General features: G+C 44.2%; 2 protein-coding genes and 1 pseudogene across 3 annotated transcripts in view; all 3 read right to left on the minus strand.

The window, feature by feature from the left end:
* Nucleotides 1–239: 239 nt before the first annotated feature.
* On the minus strand, nt 240–10918 carry LOC135532518 (mortality factor 4-like protein 1; annotated as a pseudogene).
* Nucleotides 10919–12901: 1983 nt separating this feature from the next.
* On the minus strand, nt 12902–13968 carry LOC135532521 (relaxin-3 receptor 1-like). Its single transcript, XM_064959999.1, has one exon. The coding sequence runs from the start codon at nt 13966–13968 to the stop codon at nt 12979–12981; it is 990 nt and encodes a 329-aa protein (XP_064816071.1). The 3' UTR covers nt 12902–12978.
* A 3945-nt stretch (nt 13969–17913) lies between these two features.
* LOC135532520 (E3 SUMO-protein ligase PIAS1-like) overlaps nt 17914–25791 on the minus strand; it is a 50223-nt gene continuing 42345 nt past the window's right edge. For both annotated transcript variants that reach the window (XM_064959998.1, XM_064959997.1), the window contains exons 9-13: nt 25365–25501; nt 24874–25063; nt 24455–24594; nt 23569–23609; nt 17914–23437 (exon numbers count right to left, since the gene is read on the minus strand). In XM_064959998.1, the coding sequence (XP_064816070.1) occupies nt 23036–23437; nt 23569–23609; nt 24455–24594; nt 24874–25063; nt 25365–25501 (910 nt within the window). In that variant the 3' untranslated portion in view covers nt 17914–23035. The remainder of the gene's footprint in view (nt 23438–23568; nt 23610–24454; nt 24595–24873; nt 25064–25364; nt 25502–25791) is intronic.

The raw sequence follows: 25791 nt of genomic DNA on the forward strand, positions 1-25791 counted from the left end.
GTTCATTGACTAGAATTGCCTTTGAAGTAAGGGATCTAACATTAAGTAGCCCTATTTTGAGATGTGAGGTATCATGATCTCTTTCAATAATGACAGGAATGGAGGTGGTCTTTATCCTAGTGAGATTGCTAAGGCGAACACCGGTCTGCAAGTCATGAATACAAATACAGAAATAATCCTCATTATTTTGGCAGAGTACAGGTTGTCAGGGAGAATGAAGGATATTTACCATACAGAACTTGTGTAGAAACATCTTTATTACAAAATGATAGCCAACCATTACACAGCTAATGTATCCCACCAAAGACATTTCAACTCGATTGCTTTGCACAAATTGTGGTTAGCATCAAATATCCATAATTCAACACATGCAAAGTCGTTGAGGTGAAAACAGACAAACAAAAACCCCAGATCCGATGGAATGCACAGAAACATTACAGAGCTGTTCATGGTAAAAAGTCCCCGATATTGGGAGGAAAACATGCCTGTCTCGCTTGTGTTACGTACCCAGTGGGAAAGAAAAACACTTTATATCTTAAAAGCTGCCACTGCTCCAAAAGACATAACCGACTCCAGGGAACCTCCAGAAATAGTTCAAGTGAAAAAAATAAAATAAAATCCAGTCCAGCTTTCCACTCAAACGGGTTTGAGATGGTTCCATGTAGTCTGGAAGAGGCTTGGTGTTTCCGAACGGGTCGATCGCCCCCCTGCACATTCCTCTCAGACGGCTTTCCTATGGTACTCTGGGGGCGCCACCTCGTAGTCGCTGGCACTGAAGAGGGAGGAGTTCTTCATTAGATACCTACGACACACAGGAGGAACAAGCAATAGGAGGTCAATTACCAGCCATAGAAAAATGGACAAAAACTTGGCATCTGTATTTGTAAAGGCGATCGGCCTCGATGAAGTCTAGAAATATTACAGGCTGCAGAAAAATGAGGAGCAGATCAGCTCATCCTAACAACTTATAACCTCATTTCTATTTGGACCTTTAAAACAGACTTTGTCCAGATATCCTAATGGCTGCAGACGGTTAAGGCCACATGTGTTTACAGGAAATAACGACGCGTGGAAAAGGCTAAATGAATGTGGCCTCCGTTTGAACCCATCCCAATCTACTACGGTTGTTGCAGGTTGAGGAGGATCATGATTATGGCCACATTCCCAGATGGTTTCTAGGGTACACAGACAGTATCCTGCAGATGCACGGCCAGATATTTAGGCCCACTGCAAGGAAAACATTCATGGCAGAGCAACAGTGAACAAAGGAACTGCTTCATCGGCATGACTGAAATAAGCTGTACGATGAGGCCTACTCTGGAATCCAATGGTCTTGATACCACTCTAAGGAGAAGTTATCACAAAGTCTGTCAGTGTCAAGACCGAGCCCTGACAGCGAGATGAGGACAGCAGCATTTCACGGTCAGTGGGCTACGTTTTCAACGGTGAAATCCTTCTGATGAGAATATATAAATATGATAGGCCAGCCAGGTTAGGGAATGCTCTGCCAAGCCAGACATTCAATTTCACGAGTGGGGATGAAGGAGAGGCGTCTTACTTGAGAAAATCCTGCAGGTAGTTGAGCAGCAGAGCCAGGCTTTTCTCATCCAGGGGAGTGTAGGCCAGCATGGAGCCAATTCTCACTGCACAACACAAAGAACTGCACTGTCAGGGACCAGATTTAACCATATGTACACAGACATTAATCTATATTAGCATTGGCTGATATTTGAATAAATACTGTCTCAATGCAGGTGTGGACAGATGACGGTTCACTGAAACTCTCCCATGGAAACTGCTATACAGTTTTATTTAAATCTGTGAAGAGTGTTGTGACTTTGTTAAATGCACTCCTTAATAAATTGTGATTTCATTTTATTTATCATTTCAAAATAAAATAAAATGTTATTGGTCACACACATTTAGCAGATGTTATTGCAGATGTAGAGAAATGCTTGTGTTTCTAGTGCAGTAATATCTAACAATACACACTAATCTAAAAGTAAAAGAATGGAATTAAGAAATATATAAATATTAGGATGAGCAATGTCAGAGTGGCACAGACTAAAATACAGTAGAATAGAATACAGTATATATGAGAAATATGGAAACATTATTAAAGTGGCCAGTGATTTCAAGTCTATGTATATAGGCTCAGCAGCCTCCAAGGTGCAGGGTTGTGTAACCGTGTGGAATCCACCCGAATGATGGCTATTTAACAGTCCGATGGCCTTGAGATTGTAAACACAACCTGCTTCTGACTGCACCACCCAATTGACGCTTGGCGTTTGCCCTTCAAGTGTTTGACACAGCCATTGATGACACAAACGCTTTTCTAAATGGTTCTTCATCGACTAACCTCAGTTCAACCTGGCTGGGAACGAGACGCTTTCTCAAATGTCCCTGGCACTTTGCCCATCTGATGATCACACCGGTTGAGATCAGAATCCCAATTGTCCGTAGTTAAAGATCCGCTCAATGTTAATTAACTAACTAATGGGATTCTGGATGCAATTTGTGGCAACGGTAGACGCTTAACTTTCTGGCCTTCCCTGGGTATTACACATTACACATTCTCCTACACCCCAGTGACTCCAGAAAGTTCACTTTCATCCCTGTGATAATGGCCGATAATGAAATCTATTAAAGTGTCCTTCATTAGCAATATGGCTGAAGATGAGCTTTCATGGGTGCTGTGACGGTGCACCAATGACAGAGCAGTGAACAGTCTTAAGGCTCTAATAACTAAAGAGAACCATTTCCCCCCTGGGTCCTCACCTCTCCCAAAGAGAACCATTTGCCCCCTGGGTCCTCACCTCTCCCAAAGAGAACCATTTGCCCCCTGGGTCCTCACCTCTCCCAAAGAGAACCATTTGCCCCCTGGGTCCTCACCTCTCCCAAAGAGAACCATTTGCCCCTGGGTCCTCACCTCTCCCAAAGAGAACCATTTGCCCCTGGGTCCTCACCTCTCCCAAAGAGAACCATTTGCCCCTGGGTCCTCACCTCTCCCAAAGAGAACCATTTGCCCCTGGGTCCTCACCTCTCCCAAAGAGAACCATTTGCCCCTGGGTCCTCACCTCTCCCAAAGAGAACCATTTGCCCCTGGGTCCTCACCTCTCCCAAAGAGAACCATTTGCCCCTGGGTCCTCACCTCTCCCAAAGAGAACCATTTGCCCCTGGGTCCTCACCTCTCCCAAAGAGAACCATTTGCCCCTGGGTCCTCACCTCTCCCAAAGAGAACCATTTGCCCCTGGGTCCTCACCTCTCCCAAAGAGAACCATTTGCCCCTGGGTCCTCACCTCTCCCAAAGAGAACCATTTGCCCCTGGGTCCTCACCTCTCCCAAAGAGAACCATTTGCCCCTGGGTCCTCACCTCTCCCAAAGAGAACCATTTGCCCCTGGGTCCTCACCTCTCCCAAAGAGAACCATTTGCCCCTGGGTCCTCACCTCTCCCAAAGAGAACCATTTGCCCCTGGGTCCTCACCTCTCCCAAAGAGAACCATTTGCCCCTGGGTCCTCACCTCTCCCAAAGAGAACCATTTGCCCCTGGGTCCTCACCTCTCCCAAAGAGAACCATTTGCCCCTGGGTCCTCACCTCTCCCAAAGAGAACCATTTGCCCCTGGGTCCTCACCTCTCCCAAAGAGAACCATTTGCCCCTGGGTCCTCACCTCTCCCAAAGAGAACCATTTGCCCCTGGGTCCTCACCTCTCCCAAAGAGAACCATTTGCCCCTGGGTCCTCACCTCTCCCAAAGAGAACCATTTGCCCCTGGGTCCTCACCTCTCCCAAAGAGAACCATTTGCCCCTGGGTCTTCACCTCTCCCAAAGAGAACCATTTGCCCCTGGGTCTTCACCTCTCCCAAAGAGAACCATTTCCCCCTGGGTCTTCACCTCTCCCAAAGAGAACCATTTCCCCCCTGGGCCTTCACCTCTCCTAAAGAGAACCATTTCCCCCCTGGGCCTTCACCTCTCCTAAAGAGAACCATTTCCCCCTGGGTCTTCACCTCTCCTAAAGAGAACCATTTCCCCCTGGGTCCTCACCTCTCCTAAAGAGAACCATTTCCCCCTGGGTCTTCACCTCTCCTAAAGAGAACCATTTCCCCCTGGGTCTTCACCTCTCCTAAAGAGAACCATTTCCCCCTGGGTCTTCACCTCTCCTAAAGAGCTCAATCACCACAACGTTAGACTCCTGAGATTCAAACGGAAATATTTGTTAAAAGTTCCAGTCCAGAAACTACTTCCGATCCTCCTCATTCAGACAGCCCCCCCCCGTGGCTACGTACCAAAAAGCCGGAGCAGGTGTGGGCCCCCGTAGACCTGGGACATGGGTGTGTCGGGGTGATCCGCCAGTATCTCTGCATACTGGGGCCTCTCAAACTTATAGAGCAGCTGAGTGCCCAGCATGACGTTGAAGTACTCCTGATCCCTGCCACCACCTCGTTCACAGCATACTCCCTGAGGGGAACCAGGACAGGAGACATAAGGCAACAGGCACTGCTGAAGTGTTCACAGCTAGAGCTGAATGAATGCGTGATGCCTGGGTTGAACTTCACCAAGCAAGCGAATTACAGCTATTCCACTTTGATAAGCAGATACAGGCCAGGCTTGTCTGGTTTCTAGTCAGATGACCTTCTTCATTGTAACTTCACTCGTAATGCAGCATCGAGAGGGGTGTGGGTTTACTCACTTGCTTTCTGAAGTTCCTCTTGATTTCTTATAGCTTGCATAGTCCTCCAAGACACTATCCACATTCTTTCTCGCGGGCAGGTGAAAAAGCTACAATTCAAGAAAAATGTCATGTTTACGTGTTTGTCAAGCACCTCATAAAATAAGCTTAAAACACAAACAAAATCCTGTAAAGAATGAACTTGTAGAGAAAGCCTGTCTTGCCATTAAATAGTTGGCATCTTCTGACCATGGTAAGACAGCAGGGTTGGGGTCAATTTGAAGTGACGGCAGCCAATTCAGGAACTGAAATTCCAATTCAATAATAAAAATTATTTTCAATTACTTCTCAATAAAACTTAAAAGTAAAACTATTCATTTCAAATGTTTTTTTTTTCCTCTCAATATTTGAAGTTTAAAATTCAAATTCCCGAATTGACCATTTTCAATTGGAATTGAGCCCAACCCTGATAGACGGCTGTCTAGACCCCCACCTGCTTCTGTCTGGTAATAAGGTCCCAGTCATCCACAAGCCAGGGCTTCAGCTCCTCAGGAATCTTCACCTTGACCTCCACGCGGTTGATGAATGTCTCCTCCTGGTTACAGTGAAACCAAATGGAACAGTCAGACTCATTTACAATAAGAGATGTGAAAACCAGTAAAAAAATAAGCCCTGGGTCTTGTTAAAAAACACAATTCCCATCTGTGATTGGCTGACTGCTGCAGGACATATGTAACTGGAGCTGTTGTTTCAGAGTATGAGAGGACAGGCCTGCTGTATGTGAGAGACAACACAGAGTACGGGCCTGCTGTACGTGAGCGAAAACACAGAGAACAGGCCTGCTGTACGTGAGCGACAACACAGAGAACAGGCCTGCTGTACGTGAGGGACAACACAGAGAACAGGCCTGCTGTACGTGAGGGACAACACAGAGAACAGGCCTGCTGTACGTGAGGGACAACACAGAGAACAGGCCTGCTGTACGTGAGGGACAACACAGAGAACAGGCCTGCTGTACGTGAGGGACAACACAGAGAACAGGCCTGCTGTACGTGAGGGACAACACAGAGAACAGGCCTGCTGTACGTGAGGGACAACACAGAGAACAGGCCTGCTGTACGTGAGGGACAACACAGAGAACAGGCCTGCTGTACGTGAGGGACAACACAGAGAACAGGCCTGCTGTACGTGAGGGACAACACAGAGAACAGGCCTGCTGTACGTGAGGGACAACACAGAGAACAGGCCTGCTGTACGTGAGGGACAACACAGAGAACAGGCCTGCTGTACGTGAGGGACAACACAGAGAACAGGCCTGCTGTACGTGAGGGACAACACAGAGAACAGGCCTGCTGTACGTGAGGGACAACACACAGCATCCATAGGTGGACATACACTCTCCACAGTTGGGTCGCAACGAGCCCTCTTCTTCCGCGGTGGCTGTGGCATCTCTCCTGTGCTGGTACCTTCTCCAGCCGCTGGTGCTGCACAACGACAAATGGGACAGACACACAATCAAACTCTATCCACAAAGAAATGTTAAAGGGTTCATTTAACTAGTAGCAGAAACTAGTGGGACTAACACTAACTAGTAGCAGAAACTAGTGGGACTAACACTTTTACTAGTAGCAGAAACCAGTGGGACTAACACTTTTACTAGCAGCAGAAACTAGTGGGACTAACACTTACTAGCAGCAGAAACTAGTGGGACTAACACTAACTAGTGGCAGAAACTAGTGGGACTAACACTTTTACTAGTAGCAGAAACCAGTGGGACTAACACTTTTACTAGTAGCAGAAACCAGTGGGACTAACACTTTTACTAGCAGCAGAAACTAGTGGGACTAACACTTACTAGCAGCAGAAACTAGTGGGACTAACACTAACTAGTGGCAGAAACTAGTGGGACTAACACTTTTACTAGTAGCAGAAACTAGTGGGACTAACACTTTTACTAGTAGCAGAAACTAGTGGGACTAACACTTTTACTAGTAACAGAAACCAGTGGGACTAACACTTTTACTAGCAGCAGAAACTAGTGGGACTAACACTTACTAGCAGCAGAAACTAGTGGGACTAACACTAACTAGTGGCAGAAACTAGTGGGACTAACACTTACTAGTAGCAGAAACCAGTGGGACTAACACTTTTACTAGTAGCAGAAACTAGTGGGACTAACACTTTTACTAGTAGCAGAAACTAGTGGGACTAACACTAACTAGTAGCAGAAACCAGTGGGACTAACACTTTTACTAGGAGCAGAAACTAGTGGGACTAACACTTTTACTAGTAGCAGAAACTAGTGGGACTAACACTAACTAGTAGCAGAAACCAGTGGGACTAATACTTTTACTAGGAACAGAAACTAGTGGGACTAACACTTTTACTAGTAGCAGAAACCAGTGGGACTAACACTTTTACTAGTAGCAGAAACTAGTGGGACTAACACTTTTACTAGTAGCAGAAACCAGTAGGACTAACACTTTTACTAGCAGCAGAAACTAGTGGGACTAACACTAACTAGTAGCAGAAACTAGTGGGACTAACACTAACTAGTAGCAGAAACTAGTGGGACTAACACTAACTAGTAGCAGAAACTAGTGGGACTAACACTAACTAGTAGCAGAAACTAGTGGGACTAACACTTTTACTAGTAGCAGAAACCAGTGGGACTAACACTTTTACTAGTAGCAGAAACCAGTGGGACTAACACTTTTACTGGTAGCAGAAACTAGTGGGACTAACACTAACTAGTAGCAGAAAAAAGTGGGACTAACACTTTTACTAGTAGCAGAAACTAGTGGGACTAACACTTTTACTAGTAGCAGAAACCAGTGGGACTAACACTTTTACTAGTAGCAGAAACTAGTGGCAGAAACCAGTGGGACTAACACTAACTAGTAGCAGAAACCAGTGGGACTAACACTTTTACTAGGAGCAGAAACTAGTGGGACTAACACTAACTAGTAGCAGAAACTAGTGGGACTAACACTTTTACTAGTAGTTGAAACTAGTGGGACTAACTTCTACTAGTAGCAGAAACCAGTAGGACTAACACTTTTACTGGTAGCAGAAACCAGTGGGACTAACACTTTTACTAGTAGCAGAAACTAGTGGGACTAACACTTTTACTAGTAGCAGAAACCAGTGGGACTAACACTTTTACTAGTAGCAGAAACTAGTGGGACTAACACTTTTACTAGTAGCAGAAACTAGTGGGACTAACACTTTTACTAGTAGCAGAAACCAGTGGGACTAACACTTTTACTAGTAGCAGAAACTAGTGGGACTAACACTTTTACTAGTAGCAGAAACTAGTGGGACTAACACTTTTACTAGTAGCAGAAACTAGTGGGACTAACACTTTTACTAGTAGCAGAAACTAGTGGGACTAACACTTTTACTAGTAGCAGAAACTAGTGGGACTAACACTTTTACTAGTAGCAGAAACTAGTGGGACTAACACTTTTACTAGTAGCAGAAACTAGTGGGACTAACACTTTTACTAGTAGCAGAAACTAGTGGGACTAACACTTTTACTAGTAGCAGAAACTAGTGGGACTAACACTTTTACTAGTAGCAGAAACTAGTGGGACTAACACTTTTACTAGTAGCAGAAACTAGTGGCAGAAACCAGTGGGACTAACACTTTTACTAGTAGCAGAAACTAGTGGCAGAAACCAGTGGGACTAACACTAACTAGTAGCAGAAACCAGTGGGACTAACACTAACTAGTAGCAGAAACCAGTGGGACTAACACTAACTAGTAGCAGAAACTAGTGGGACTAACACTAACTAGTAGCAGAAACTAGTGGGACTAACACTAACTAGTAGCAGAAACTAGTGGGACTAACACTAACTAGTAGCAGAAACCAGTGGGACTAACACTAACTAGTAGCAGAAACCAGTGGGACTAACACTAACTAGTAGCAGAAACCAGTGGGACTAACACTAACTAGTAGCAGAAACCAGTGGGACTAACACTAACTAATAGCAGAAACCAGTGGGACTAACACTAACTAATAGCAGAAACCAGTGGGACTAACACTAACTAATAGCAGAAACCAGTGGGACTAACACTAACTAGTAGCAGAAACCAGTGGGACTAACACTAACTAATAGCAGAAACCAGTGGGACTAACTAACTAGTAGCAGAAACCAGTGGGACTAACACTTTTACTTACTCTTTAGTTTTGTCTTTTTCGCTTTCCTGAAGAAAAAAAAGATTGCATTAAAAGGCGCTGTTCAATTCTTTTTTGTGAAGGTTTGAAAGTAGGTCCAACTTTTAAGACGGGATCAAACTTACAGATCAACATTTTTCTGCTGCACAGCAGCAATCTTCTTGCTCGGTGCTACACCCCTCATCTTTCCCTCAACATCATAATGCCTGTAAGAGGAAGGAACACCGCCAAGAAACCAGGCCATGAACTACAACAACCTTCAAAAACACTTGTTCTAACATTTCCGTATGATCATTTTAGTGCTTACAAGTAAATGCACCGTGGGCTGCAAGTATTGTATCATAGGTGCTATATACATAAAGATTACTATTGTGGTTCATGATTAAAATAAGTGGAATCACTTTTTATGTTCTCCCATCTTCGAGTCATCGTCGGCATTTCTGGGGAGACATTGATTGACATATAGAATCTCATTGTTGTATTTCGTTCAATGGCAGCTTGAATACAATGTTGACACAGTAGGTACATTCCATACACTAAAACACTGCCCCCCCAACACAAAGTCTGTCTGTAATGAGATGAACTCACTGATTAGCCTTTTGAAGCTCTTTTTGTTTCTGCAGGTTGCTGTCCACATATTTGAGAACTCTGCTTTCAGGAACCCATTCATCCCAGCTAAAACAGAAAGAAATCAACCACATTCAGATTTCTGACCATTTATTTTTATTGAATCAATACAAGAATGTTAGGTCTGTGGCTGTGCGGGAAGCATTCATAAAAAAATGTTCATTCTAAAAAAAAGATGGGTCCATAGCTAACAGTACTGTCTAAATAGAGACAGTACTGGTCCTCTGCAGCTCAAAATGTTAGAGCAGCGTTTCACAAGGGGTGTACGTTTTGGTTTTTGCCCTAGCACTACACAGCTGATTCAAATGAGGAACTCCTCATCAAGCTTTGATCAATGGAATCCCCATGGGGGTCCCCAAGATTTTGGGTAACGCTCTGTTAGAGTACGTTACTTGCAACGCCAGAATAGTGGATTCAAGTCCCAGGACCACCCATTCATAAAAAACGTATGCACCATAACGAAGTCACTTTAGATACACGTGCCTTATTTGAAAAGCCAACAATGCAAAAATGACTCACTTTTTGTTCCATCCACTGTAATGAATGAAGTACTTAATTTGCTTCTCCTTGATATTGGTTTTCACAGCCTGAAATACAACAACAATCATTACGAATTGTAATAAATATGACTTTAGGTTTAGGCTACTGCAAATGGTGTATTGTTTAGTAAACACGAGCCGAAAGCCATTCAGATTGGTGGAATGAATCTAAACCCACCTTTGCTTCGTAAAGCAATGGCCCATGAAAACACAGAACTCTTTCACCTAAAAACAGAAGAAATAGACAAATGCTGGATGGTTATATTAAACCGTGAACACCAGTGGTTGGCTAAGGTGTAGCTAAATGTATTTCGTTGATATGTAGCCAACGTATAAAACAAATACAATAGAAACACAATTGCATAGTTAGCTAGCTAGCTACATTTGCTATTCAAGCCAAGGCCCTTGGCAAGGGATTGTTTACCCGTTAGCAATTAGCTAACGTTGGCTAGGTAGCTTATTGTTTCAACACAGCCAGTTAGAGCAACCAGTCTAGTTAGTTGGCTGAATGAATACGAAAGGTACGTGTATTAGTACACTACTTATGGTAGATGACATTAAATTATTCATGCAATTTTCAAATTGATGAGATCTCTAGCTAGCATGTAGCAGTGTTTTAGCTAACGTTAACTGGCTAACGTGCTCTGCGCGAGAAGCGCCATACCGTCGATGCCTTTTCACTCACGAGACGACAGGGTCTAGCTACGTTTCTAATTTTCACAGTTCATCATCACGGTGCACATTACCTTCTTGAAATTTAGGTTTAGGGTCCTGTTTTGGCGCCATTCACAGACTCAACTGTTCGGATCTCTGAATGATCAAATTCGTGCATTGCCAGCTTCCATTTCTTCCTGACACAACACGGCAAAGGGCTCTTCTCTCGACGCGCGCAGCCTGGCAGCGCGGTCAGGTGACCACGGTATCGCACTGCGCTGGGGCGGCCCCTGCGGACCACACCGGACATGATCATTGTTTTGTGAAGGGAACCGTATTCATTTACTTTATTTTAACCTTTATTTAACTAGGCAAGTCAGTTAAAAACACATTATTATTTACAATTACATCCAGGCCAAACCCTAACGACGCTGGGACAATTGTGCGCAGGCCTATGGGACTCTTACTTGAGTTTATTTAGTACATATTTTCTAAACTCTATTTCTTGAACTGCGTTGTTGGTTAAGTGCTTGTAAGTAAGCATTTCACTGTACACATTTTGTATTCAGAAAGTGACAATGTTTTTCCCCTAGTTCTGCCAATGAGAATCCTGTACCAGATCTGGATGTATGTTTAGATTATTATAATAAATATTTTAATTTAACTCAGTTAAGAACAAATTCTTATTTACAATGACGAACAACACCGGTCAAACCCGAATGACGCTGGGCCAATTGTGTGCCGCCCAATCACAGCCGGTTGTGATACAGCATGAAATCGAACCAGGGTCTGTAGTGACACCTCCTACCTAGCACTGAGATGCAGTGCCTTAGACCGCTGCGCCACCCAGAAGCCCTGTAGGGTACTAGGCTGTTTAGAATATTCATACAATCTTAACATGAATTGGTTATTTCAGCCACTAACTAATAAATCAGCTATTGATCTTGTATCTCATGTGATGGTACACAGATGGCTGTGGCCAAGAAGTTTGAAGATCATGAATAAGTTAATTCATTAGTCTGAAGAGTATAACACACATATCAATCATTCTGTCCTGACAAATAGGATAGTAGGTCAATATCAAACTGAGATTAAATGTTTTATTGATATGGGTCAAGTATGTGATGCATAAGTGTCGCCTATTGGCACAATGCCTCTCCCCTATTTGACCTAGATAGTTTGTGTCTATGCATTGATATGGAGGCAACGTGGTGCCTTTTTAAAAATGTATGTAGTTATGTCCTTGAGCTGTTCTTGTCTAATGATGTTCTGTATTATGTTATTCTGTGATATGTTTCGTGTTGAACCCCAGGAAGAGTGGCTGCTGCTTTTGCAACATCTAATGGGGATCCTAATAAAATATCCCCAAATACCAAATAGATAGGCATGTTAAGCAATAAATGCAGTGTTTTCGATGTAAAATGCATTGTTTGGGAAATACATAGGCCTACCGGTAAAAGCTGTCATCAACTATCAAGTTGTACTCGTAACACTGCTTGTGGGCTTCAGAGAGAAAATTACAATTTACAGTAATCGGTGTCAAGACGGTCATGTTTTTCGTTGTCCATTTTGACATGAAACACAATGATGCAATCATTAAGGCAACGGGGTGAGATTAAATATATGGATGTTTATTTTGCATGAACACAATTTAAGCAATATGGTTATCTGTTATCATAGGCATAATATTTACACTTCCCTCCCACTGCATGTAATTTGTGACAAATGCCATTGCACACAATGAAGACTAGACGTGCAGCTGTGAAGGAGAACATAGGATCATGGGTACGTTTATCTCCACTAGGCTACAATTATGATGGAATGATAAAGACACTATCTAGTCTGCCTCTGTGTCTCTATCGTTTAATGATGACTTTCCGGTTTTTCTGTCGTTTAATGATGACAGTCCAGGTGGTTCCCCTATCGTTTAATGATGACTGTCCGGGCGGTTTCTCTAACGTTTAAAGATGACAGTCCGGGCGGTTTCTCTATCGTTTAATGACGACTGTCCGGGCGGTTTCTCTATCGTTTAATGATAACTTTCCGGGAATAAAACAGCACTTGGATAGGAGGAATCATAACAGGCAGAATTGCCTCATGCGCAATTTTAGTAGCCATTATCATTGTATCATTGTGACCGTTTGTTTTAGTGCTTGTCCATGCCTGTTTTGTGATTTTTTTTCCACCAACAGAACATACTGCATTCGCCTATTACAGTACACCCATGTCGTGCGCCCTATAGGGTACATTATGCAACAGGGAGCGCGTGCGTAATGGCAACGGCAACCGATTCTTCCACTGCGTAAAGTGACTATCCGCCATATAACAAATCTTTCAGTTTCTTTCTAAACTCTTCCCTCATTAGGCAATAAATTACAGGGTTTAGACAGCTATTGGCGTGCGCAAGGCAGACTGTCACAGGGAATACGTAAGTGTGAACTAGGTAGTACGATTTATCCCAATGCACAGCATTCAATTTCACAAGGACGCCCCAGAATGTGATGGCGTGATTTGGCATCCAGCAAAGAAAGAAGGAGAGCACGACGATGGTGACAGATTTGGTGACTTGTGATGTCCGTTTGGTGTTTGTTTTCATACTACGGTTGCGGACGAATCGCAAAAGCATGATGTAGCTGACTGAAACAATGGCCATGGGTAAAACAAATGCAAATATAATTTTCTGAAGGTGATAAACTGCTAACCAATATTGTCCATCAGGGAACTTAAGCAAACATAGTTTTTCCCCCGCTACATTTGTCACGGTTGAGAACATGGATGTTGGTGCAGTCGCAATTGTTGCGGATACCCAAAGAACCACGCTAATCCATTTGGCAGAGCAGGACTTTTGCCTAGTTCGGTCCTTTAGAGAGGAGGCGACGGACCAGTATCGGGTGACGCTCATTGCAGTCAGAAAGAACACGCTCGCGTACATGTTCATAACCGTGACGGAGCTGATGATTTTGCACATGGCGTCTCCAAACGGCCAGCTGAAGTCAAGTGCGGTGTCCACTGCCCAGAACGGTAGAGTCAATACAAACTGGAAGTCCGTCACTGCCAAGTTAAGTACAAAGAAGTTGATTCTGGATTTTTTCCGCTCTTGTTTCACTCTGATAAAGAACAGCACCAGTAAGTTGCCCACCAAGCCCACAGCGCACACCACCGAGTAAACGACGCAGATGAACACCCTCAAAATCGGAGTCCCGTCCGCTGTCACGTCGATGTCCTCTATGCTACTGAACCGGTCCAGATCCGTCAAGGACCGATTCAGTAGGCCTACACTGCTGTTGTTTCCTTCAGTCATCGTTTCTATTATTAAATTCAAGTGATTCATGTAGGCTATCCAACTTCAAATCAGGGTTGGAGTCGCTCACTCTGCTTCCAATACATCCTCAGGTTAGTTTGAAATGATAAGAGCGCAGCGATTGCTATGCGCCATTCCCATCATCGCATAATCACACACATTGACAATGTAGCTGTCTTGGTGGGGTCGCTCAAAGCGTCTTGACAATTGCAGTTCTTACAGGATTTATATTGTGACCGCTTCTAGATGCCCTGCCCTGAACGCACAAGGATTGGTGACAATGTTTGATTGACATTAGGCTATATCCTATATTCCCTATTTGCATCACTTTCTTGATATTGACCAATTGGCTACGCTGGAAGTAATGGGTTTTTATAATGGAATAAAATGTTTTTCTGGGCAATAGTGATTTGGCTACTCACCGAGAAATAAATGACCGGTAGGCTTAAACCTAATAAATACTATTGTATTGATTGGAAACATTATTTAGATCTTTCATCGACCATCCCATGTAGAGATCAGCGGAGGCTGCTGAGGGGAGGACGGTTCATAAAAATGTCTTGGAAAGGCGCGAATGGAATGGGACCAAACCATGTGTGGTTTTTATAAACATCCATATATTTAATCTCATCCCGTTGCCTTAATGATTGTATTATTGTGTTTCATATCAAAATGGACAACGAAAAACATGACAGTCTTGACACCGATTACTGTAAATTGTCAATTTCCCTCTGAAGCCCACAAGCAGTGTTACGAGTACAACTTGATAGTTGATGACAGCTTTTACCGGTAGGCCTATGCATTTCCCAAACAAAATGCATTTTATATCGAAAACACTGCATTTATTGCTTAACATGCCTACCTATTTGGTATTTGGGGGTATTTTATTAGGATCCCCATTAGATGTTGCAAAAGCAGCAGCTACTCTTCCTGGGGTTCAACACAAAACATGAAACATAACACAGAATGACATAATAGAGAACATCATTAGACAAGAACAGCTCAAGGACAGAACTACATAAATACATTTTAAAAAGGCACCACATAGCCTTCATGTCAATACACACAAACTATCTAGGTTAAATAGGGGAGAGGCGTTGTGCCGTGAGGTGTACGAGATGGAAGGAAGTTCCATGCAATAAGGGCTCTATATAAAACTGTACGCTTACTTGAATTTGTTCTGTATTACAGACACAGAGTGTTAAGACATTAACGTATCCTACTGGATATTCTAGAAGCATTAATGATTAATTGAGGTCTTTATCTCCACACGTGAGGAGCGCGTGTAAATAATTAGCATTTTATTATAATTCCAAATGCTATGTAATGGAATCCTTTGATCTTCATGTCCCTCTTTGGAGCCGTCAGCCGTCTTCCATCGGTAACCCCGACACGGCCGACCCACGGTTACCCCGACACGGCCGACCCACGGTTACCCCGACACGGCCGACCCACGGTAACCCCGACACGGCCGACCCACGGTAACCCCGACCCACGGCCGACCCACGGTTACCCCCCCGAAACGGCCGACCCACGGTTACCCCGACACGGCCGACCCACGGTTACCCCGACACGGCCGACCCACGGTAACCCCGACACGGCCGACCCACGGTTACCCCGACACGGCCGACCCACGGTAACCCCGACACGGCCGACCCACGGTTACCCCGACACGGCCGACCCACGGTAACCCCGACACGGCCGACCCACGGTAACCCCGACACGGCCGACCCACGGTTACCCCGACACGGCCGACCCACGGTTACCCCGACACGGCCGACCCACGGTAACCCCGACACGGCCGACCCACGGTTACCCCGACACGGCCGACCCACGGTTACCCCGACACGGCCGACCCACGGTTACCCCGACACGGCCGACCCACGGTAACCCCGACATGGCCGACCCACGGTTACCCCGACACGACCGAACCACAGGGCTGTACCAAGGCCGTGAGTTCAGGTGAGACATTTCTAATTGTATTTCTTAATTGTACTCTTCAAAGTCAAAACTTCAACAAAAAATAAGAATATAATTTTTTTTAACGAAAGAAAAGTTTAGGTAATCTCCATCTCCTTGGAACTGTTCAATAGTCAAGTCCAAGATCATAGATGTTGACGGCACCATCTCCAAAGCCTCCATTCAACCCAAAGTAGCAAGGCCGTGGTGCATGTGGGTGATGTTTCAACCCAAAGTAGCAAGGCCGTGGTGCATGTGGGTGATGTTTCAACCCAAAGTAGCAAGGCCGTGGTACATGTGGGTGATGTTTCAACCCAACATAGCAAGGCCATGGTACATGTGGCTGATGTTTCAACCCAACGTAGCAAGGCCATGGTACATGTGGGTGATGTTTCAACCCAACATAGCAAGGCCATGGTACATGTGGGTGATGTTTCAACCCAAAGTAGCAAGGCCATGGTACATGTGGGTGATGCTATCTACCATCCTACAGCACTCTGCCCTCTATACCAGTGATGGCCTCAGCATTGCATCTGTAGCCAAGCAGAGGAAGAAGGGAAGCAGCTGCTTCTAAATCACACTGGAGAGCAGTCCTTCCTCTTCACTCCAACCCAATCTACCCACCCCAACACAATTCCCTTCTCTCACACCAATCCCTTTCCCTCACACCAATCCCTTTCCCTCACACCAATCCCTTTCTCTCACACAATTCCCTTCTCTCACACCAATCCCTTTACCTCACACCAATCCCTTTCTCTCACACCAATCCCTTTCTCTCACACCAATCCCTTTCCCTCACACCAATCCCTTTCCCTCACACCAATCCCTTTCCCTCACACCAATCCCTTTCTCTCACACAATTCCCTTCTCTCACACCAATCCCTTTACCTCACACCAATCCCTTTCCCCTCCCCCAATCCCCATAATTGAATCTTCAGAAAACGTTTTGTCAATACATTTGAATGCGTTCGGTTTTCGATTGGAACCACAATAAATCTCAAATTAGGGGAATTTTCATTGTCACTTTAAAGATAAATCAATGGATTTATCATCAGAGATCATAGAACTCACCACAAATACAAGTATATACTAGTTCAACTACTTGTCAATCAATAACTGAGTAACTTTAATTAAACTGAGGCAACTGAGCCAGAGAAGCAAGCAGGAGGGCAACAATGACCGTCAGAAACTTTTAACAATACCAAAAGATTGCCAATGCAGTTCTAGTATCTCCATATTTTGACACAAGCCTTCCCACACATGGCTCCTCCTAGACGGAGTAGTGTGCATAGTTATGACGTTTCCCTGCATGCTGCTATAAGCTGTTGGCTTCCATAACGAATATGATCCTTTTAAATCTGTTCACTAATATGTGGTGAAGTATTTCCATCACATAATGTAACTTCTAGAATAGAATAATGTAACTTCTAGAATAGAATAATGTAACTTCTAGAATCGAATAATGTAACTTCTAGAATAGAATAATGTAACTTCTTGTCATTGCATCCCACTCCTTTGAGGCGTTGCTACATTAGTGACTAGTTGTACCCAAGAGTGTTGGGTACTGTTGGAGCTAGGAACACAAGCATTTCTCTACACCTGCAATAACATCTGCTAAATATGTGTGTGTGACCAATACAATTTGATTTGATTTAGACTCTGCCTCGTCTAACGCGGACTACAAAATGAGTGTCTACTGCCACCCAGTGTATGGTTGTGGTAATAACATACCCTATTGTATATTCATGTATTTTGTAAGCCACTTATTGGCAGTGGAAATTAAACATGTTACCATTCCACATGAGTATTTAATACTGTATGTATATGTTCCTGACAAAGAGGTTAAAAACGCCACAGATCAGATTCCATTTTGACAAGCTAATATATGGTACACATAAAATCGTGACGAGAGACAAGGAACAAAATATGGATGATCGCATACCTTCAATCTATTTGTTTGTGAACTAAAATGAAGATAAAACCCAGTTAACAAAAATGCTTTTTATTACATCTAAACTCCTATACATTAGACAGAAAACATTCAATAAGTAAACCATTTCTTCCAACGCAAGTAATAAATATTCTGTTTTCACCTAGTACTCTCTACAAACTGACATCGGTCTACTGTACAACGTTCCATGTTCCTTGAAAAGCCGTTTCATTCTCTGTTTGGAAATGTGAAAGCAGAACCCGGGGGTTAAGGCAGTGAGGGCAGCTGTCAACTTATTCGCTCCTGAAATTCATTTAGTAAATTTGACCTTTTTTTAGGTTGAAGTCCAATTTATTGTACAGCTTTTCTTTTTAAAAATATATAAATTAATTTCATCTGATGTTTTTGGATGATGCAAAAACACAAACTAACACTGGAGGAACTGACACTGTTGAAACACATGGGATTGGGTGGGGGGGGGGGTGATACGGACATCATAATATTACCAATGGGGGGAGAGTGGGAGAGGACTTCACAATAAGGCCATTCCACGCCCATGTTAGGCTACACATAGCATTTGAAATGGGAACACATTCTATGATGTCTGCTCTCACCTCGTCTTAAAAACCAACAAAAAGAGATCACAGAGATCTAGAGCAATGACATCAACAACGAATCTGAAACAAAAAGAAACTCGATCATCTAAATAAATAAAGACATTTCTGATTGGGTCAACTCTTAACCTCCAACCCCAAATCTTAGTCTCACTTTGTTGGTCTACCCTAAACGAGGGTTACCTAAGACCAGCGCTTCCCAAACTCTGTCCTCACACACACAGACACACATCCATGAAAATCAAACAGGTGTAAAAATAGATCCGATTTATATATATATGTATATATTACAAAATAAATAAAATACTGCACAACATTGTTTATACAGAGAGGACATTTTCAAAACACGTCTGATGCTATCAAAGAGTCAATCAGTTAAGAGTAGGAGAGGGGGGGGGGCAGGAAGGTCTCCATATCGACTGGCTGCAAAGTAAACCTACTAGTTGCTCTGGTTCAGGATACTAGATGGAGAGTGATTGGGGAAGCTGTCACAAGCAATTATCTATCCCAAGAGGGGAAAGCTAATTAGGCTTGAAGTGAAGAGCTGTGGAAGAGAAGAGGACTGAAGCACAAACACCTTGAGAGAATGACACTGCAGAAAAGCCTGACTGGCTACAAAGACACTCCGCAGAATGACCTCACGCTCCCTCTCTCTCTCTCAAAAGCATCTGTTTTGACTGTAGGTGACTGTGATGATTGTGACTATCACTGAAGCAGGGATTTTTGGAAAGTTGTAAAATTCAGTACAGTAGCCTGAACAAACCCTGTATTTTACTTTCATATTGTCTATGTTGGCGGAAAACTGATTCAGCAGGAAAAAGTGACAAACATGGCTGTCATTGTTTCGATCCCGACACATTCTTTACTGTCTTCTGAAAGAGCTTTACATGGCAGTCGTTGACTTCCAATGACTATAGAGTCTCCTGTATATTTAACCAGCAGTGACTGTTGAGTCTGCGCTTAGTTTCTATACCTTTATATCCTGACTGGTAATTCACTCATTCTATTATAGTTACATGTTCACTGTGTAAAGTCCTCTGTCTGTATTCTGGCTCTATAGTCTATCACTCGAAGCATCATTTCACCATGTCACATTCTGACTGAGTCAATGACAATGACACAAATATTAATTTCCACAAAGTTTGCTGCTTCAGTGTCTTTAGATATTTTTGTCAGATGTCAATATGGAATACTGAAGTGTAATTACAAGCATTTCCTAAGTGTCAAAGGCTTTTATTGACAATTACATGGCATGCTGTCAATTAACTTCTGGGCCACATCCTGAATGATAGCAGCCCATTCTTGCATAATTAATGCTTGGAGTTTGTCAGAATTTGTGGGTTTTTGTTTGTCCACCCGCCTCTTGAGGATTGACCACAAGTTCTCAATGGGATTAAGGTCTGGGGAGTTTCCAGGACATGGACCCAAAATATCGATGTTTTGTTCCCCAAGCCACTTAGTTATCACTTTTGCCTTATGGCAAGGTGCTCCATCATGCTGGAAAAGTCATTGTTCGTCACCAAACTGTTCCTGGATGGTTGGGAGAAGTTGCTCTCGGAGGATGTGTTGGTACCATTCTTTATTCATGGCTGTTTTCTTAGGCAAAATTGTGAGTGAGCAGAATATCAGTCTGTCCCTGATGTTTTTCCTGGAGAAAAGTGGCTTCTTTGCTGCCCTTCTTGACACCAGGCCATCCTCCAAAAGTCTTTGCCTCACTGTGTGTGCAGATGGACCTGCCTGCTGCCATTCCTGAGCAAGCTCTGTACTGGTGGTGCCCTGATCCCTCAGCTGAATCAGCTTTAGGAGACGGTCCTGGCGCTTGCTGGAATTTCTTGGACGCGCTAAAGCCTTCTTCACAACAATTGAACCACTCTCCTTGAAGTTCTAGATGATCCGATAAATTGATTGATTTAGGTGCAATCTTACCGGCAGCAATATCCTTGCCTGTGAAGCCCTTTTTGTGCAAAGCAATGATGACGGCACGTTTCCTTGCAGGTAACCATGGTTGACAGAGGAAGAACAACGATTCCAAGCACCACCCTCCTTTTGAAGTTTCCAGTCTGTTATTTGAACTCAATCAGCATGACAGAGTGATCTCCAGCCTTGTCCCCATCAACACTCACACCTGTGTTAATGAGAGAATCACTGACATGATGTCAGCTGGTCCTTTTGTGGCAGGGCTGAAATGCAGTAGAAATGTTTTTTGGGGATTCAGGTCATTTGCATGGCAAAGAGGGACTTTGCAATTAATTGCAATTCATCTGATCACTCTTCATAACATTCTGGAGTATATGCAAATTGCCATCATACATACTGAGGCAGCAGACTTTGTGAAAATTAATATTTGTGTCATTCTCAAAACTTTTGCCCACAGTTGAGTTGGATGGAAACTGCCTCTCAAATTAGCAATATCCCCATAGCATTTATAACACAGTAGATATGTCTGTCTTTATCTCTATGGGGTTACTCCCCTCCATCTCTACGGGGTACTCCTCTCTGCTATGACTTTAGCTGGAGTGTCTCACAAACAACCAGGTGAAAACAGAGAGGAAGAGTGTGTGATAGGTGGAGGATACTTGACTTAAAGCAATGTAGCGCCCAGATACACATGCACTCTGTGGGTTGAGTTCATTTTTGGTTTTGTGCAAAAGGTGACAAATGTGGTTGAATAAGCAAAACCAAAGCAAAAACAACAGAATCTAACGAGGTTTCAAATAAAAGCATAAAAAAGTAAAAGTATTTCTCAAGTTAAATAGGCATTCTGTGTCTACCATAGTTTTCATAACCATACAAATGTGAAAACATTTTCTGCTAAAATGTTGTCAAATTGAAATATTGTGCATAATGATAATGACTGCACAGATGGTCAATTGAAGGGGGGTGAAAGGCCCAATGCAGCCGTTTATATATCGATATCAAATCATTTCTGGGTAACATGAAGTACCTTACTGTAATAGATGTCCATAAAAATGGGCAAAAATGGCTTTTTAGGAAGAAAAACCCCCACTCTAAAGCAAGAATTTTGCCGAGACTGGTTCGGGAGTGGTCTGAGTGGGAAGGGGGGAAACTGAACACGAGCTGTTATTGGCAGAGAGGTTTGGAAGTCTCTTTGCTATTGGTCTAGCAACCAATTTACCACATGGTGATGTCACCATGTAAAGAGGGGAAACTGAAAACGAGCTGTTATTGGCAGAGAGGTTTGGAAGTCTCTTTGCTATTGGTCTAGCAACCAATTTACCACATGGTGATGTCACCATGTAAAGAGGGGAAACTGAAAACGAGCTGTTATTGGCAGAGAGGTTTGGAAGTCTCTTTGCTATTGGTCTAGCAACAAATTTACCACATGGTGACGTCACCATGTGAAGCCGAAATTCCCGCCCAAACAAACCTGCTGATTACAAGGTCCTGTGTAGATTATTTTCATCCAGCAACTATCAGGAAATAAAACTGATTTACGTTTTTTTCTCACACTTTCACCATGTTAGTTTCATCAGCCATTATGCACTTTGAGAAAAACACCTGGAAACAGAATTCTGACGGCACTGTCCCTTTAACAGAGACGAAAATCAGAAATGTCTAATATCACCCACCCAGCTATACACTCCCCACAGCATCAACCTGAAGTCCTTAGGGAATGCATGTTCACGTCATTTAGCAGATCCACTTATCTAGAGAGACTTATTCATATATATCTTACATATAACTTAGAACGCAGAATAACAAAACAAATTATACAGTAACAAACAAGTCAACCAGGGAAAAGATATTGTCTTGGAGAACAAATTAAACTGTGATTTCAAAAATGAAGAGTAGAGAGAGATCGATAAGTTGAAAATGTCAAGAGGTAATGCCATGAATGTGTGAGGAAAATCCCCATCAGATCTAACAGGATAAAAACCAAAGAAAAGTAAATGAGATATTAAAGTTCATTTTATCGAGGGGAAACGTACGTATAGCTGTGTGGATACATCTTCAGTCTCCACTTCAAAATAGCAACTGAAGTTATTTACGGGACAGAATTTTTTTCCAGTTAATTAATATACAAAAGTAAAAAGAGAAAATATACTTTTTGTTCTCTGTACACAGCGTTACTCTTTTCCTACAAAAAAAACAACAACCTTCCTCCGTTTTTGCACGGCTAGCGTTTCTGGTAGCTATCGGCAGGGAGCTGATCTAGGTCCAGTCTGTCGACTTCAGAGATGAAACCCATAGACCTCTCTGATATCAGTCTAGTGGAATGATGTCAGGGAGCCAGATACCAACCGGTAACTGTTCTGGAGTCAGTCTAGCAACACTAGGTGCCAATCCCATCCATCTGTGGGGTGTGACTTTATAACTGTTCCTGGGTCAGCCCAGTCAAACGACACCTCGGGACCGGCTCCGCCACAGACAGGTATTCCACTGTTCTGGAGTCAGCCTTAACGACACAACTAAAAACCAGAGCTGTAGACTGGGTGGGACCGTTAAACTGTTTCTGCGTCAGTTTAGTAGTCATGACTGCATCCTCCATTAAACAACCAACAAGCCCTCTGTGTTTCGGAGTCAGTCGTCGAAAACGAAATCGTCAGTCTAGTGAGATCACGTCGGGGACGGCCCCATAGAGGGCTGCGGCCGCCGTCACATCAGCACTGGACCGACCTCCTACGCCGGGGTGTGTGTGTGAGTGCGTGGGGTGTGTGTGTGAGTGCGTGGGGTGTGTGTGAGAGTGCGTGGAGTGTGTGCTGTGAGTGTCTCTCAGACTGCTAGAGGACACTAGGCTACTGCTGCTGCCACCACTGCTGTTTCCTCCACCATCACCACCGTTGACGGGCGCCAGCGAGCCAGAGGAGGGCGCCCCAGATTGGTCCAGGAACAGCTGGGAGGAGGACGAGGAGGAGGTGGTGTAGGGACGGAAGTGGTTGAGGAGCAGCTCGTGGTCGTCTGAGGCCGAGGCAGCGGCGGCGGCGGCCATCACCATGTTGTAATGCTTCAGAAGAGGACAAACAGGTACATTCACTTATATTCATCTTGTTACCAAACCCAAGTTCTGGGGACATCTTTAGAGGCTATAGTGTTGACTTCAGGAGGCCTACAGGGGGGGTTCCATCTAAAACATACCTGATGATTGTCCCCTTGTAGAAAGGAGAAGAAATTCAGATCTGTGAATAAAACAATGAACCAAACACAACATACGGTCATTCCTTTTATTCACAATGAACCATGATCAGTACAGGTTCTACTGACTCAGACAAGTTAGTGTGGACTGGATACAGGGACATACTGGTCTCCACAGACCCTGAGGAGACTCCTGAAGAAACGTGTCGAGGCAGTGTGTTGTACTAGGTTGGTGTGTGTGGTTGCGTGTGTGTGGTTGTGTATGTGTGAGTGTGGTTGTGTATTTGTAGTTGTGTGTGTGTGGTTGTGTATTTGTGGTTGTGTGTGTGGTAATGTGTGTGGTTGTGTGTGTGTGGTAATGTGTGTGGTTGTGTATTTGTGGTTGTGTGTGTGGTAATGTGTGTGGTTGTGTATTTGTGGTTGTGTGTGTGTGGTTGTGTATTTGTGGTTGTGTGTGTGGTAATGTGTGTGGTTGTGTGTGTGGTAATGTGTGTGGTTGTGTATTTGTGGTTATGTGTGTGGTTGTGTATTTGTGGTTGTGTGTGTTTGTGGTTGTGTATTTGTGGTTGTGTGTGTGGTAGTGTGTGGTAATGTGTGTGGTTGTGTATTTGTGGTTGTGTATTTGTGGTTGTGTGTGTGTGGTAATGTGTGTGGTTGTGTATTTGTGGTTGTGTGTGTGGTAATGTGTGTGGTTGTATATTTGTGGTTGTGTGTGTGGTAATGTGTGTGTGTGGTTGGATATGTGTGTGTTACCTGTGAGCTGGTTTGGGGCGTGGTAGTGTGTTACCTGTGAGCTGGGTTTGGGCGTGGTAGTGTGTTACCTGTGAGCTGCGTTGGGGCGTGGTAGTGTGTTACCTGTGAGCTGGGTTGGGGCGTGGTAGTGTGTTACCTGTGAGCTGGGTTGGGGCGTGGTAGTAGGGACGGTAGTCCTGGATGAGGGGAGGTACAGGGGGGATGTAGCTGGTGTCCACAGACGGCATGCTGGGGGTCCGGCTCACTGGGGACACCTGGTGGTGCAGGTTCAACACTCTGCAAACAAACACACACACACACAGCACAGAGAAAGAGAGACAGACAGAGAAAATATTAACACACACAGAGGAGTGTGAGAGGTGTGTGAGAGGTGCGTGAGATGAGGGGTGAGAGAGGGGTGAGAGGTATGAAAGGGGTATGAGGGGTGAGAGGGGAGGGAAGGGAGAGAGGGAAGGGAGGGGCGGGAGGGGAAGGAGAGGTGAAAGGGTTGAGGTAGGTGAGAGGGGCGAGGGGGGTGAGATTGGTGTGAGGTGTATTGGTGGAGGTGGGCCTCACCCCTTGTTGACGATGGGAGGCGAGGTGGGGGACAGGGAGGGGCAGGGCCTCTTGAGGGACGGTTGGTCATCATCGTCGTCCTCTGAGGAGCTGTCCAGGGTCAGGTCGATCACCTCCACCTTCATCCTACTACTGCCCCCGTTGTGGGACGACGAGCTCCTCTGTTCCCCTACCGCCGACCGATGCAAGCCTGGGGGAGAGAAACATGGGAAACAATCAAATCAATATAGCTAGCATATTTTGCAGTGATTTACACACCCCAGCCTAGAGCAAGTGGCAACACAGTGGAATAGTCATGAGACATATAGCGTAATGATAACAAACCAGAATAATATAATCTAACACAACAAGAGACACTGGGTTTGCAGCCTGTTGTTCCAGCACTGTTCTAACACACATTCTGATACAAGGTCCACAGAGTAGTGGAATCAGGTATGTTAAAAGCTGCAGGGCTGGACCAAAAGCCTGCCCTTACACACCGCCTCTCTCACCTTCCAGTCCGTTGCTGTAGGAGGCTGACGAGACCTCCTGTACTTCCTTCTTTGTCCTCATGGGGGCCCAGTAGCCATCCTCCTTAAACTGGATCTCATCACAGTCTACACAGCTGTTCAGGATCTCCATAAACAACCTGGACAAGACAGACACACAGAAACAACAGTGTGAAGGTATACTGTACATGCAATGTCTTCACGTTGTGTTACAGTCATTGAGTATGGTGTTATTCACGTTGTGTTACAGTCATTGTGTGTATGGTGTTATTCACGCTGTGTTACAGTCATTGTGTGTATGGTGTTATTCATGTTGTGTTACAGTCACTGTGTGAATGGTGTTATTCATGTTGTGTTACAGTCATTGTGTGCATGGTGTTATTCACGTTGTGTTACAGTCATTGTGTGTATGGTGTTATTCACGTTGTGT

The sequence above is a fragment of the Oncorhynchus masou genome, unplaced genomic scaffold, assembly GCF_036934945.1.
Source record: "Oncorhynchus masou masou isolate Uvic2021 unplaced genomic scaffold, UVic_Omas_1.1 unplaced_scaffold_1891, whole genome shotgun sequence".
In the NCBI taxonomy this organism is placed as follows: Eukaryota; Metazoa; Chordata; class Actinopteri; order Salmoniformes; family Salmonidae; genus Oncorhynchus; species Oncorhynchus masou.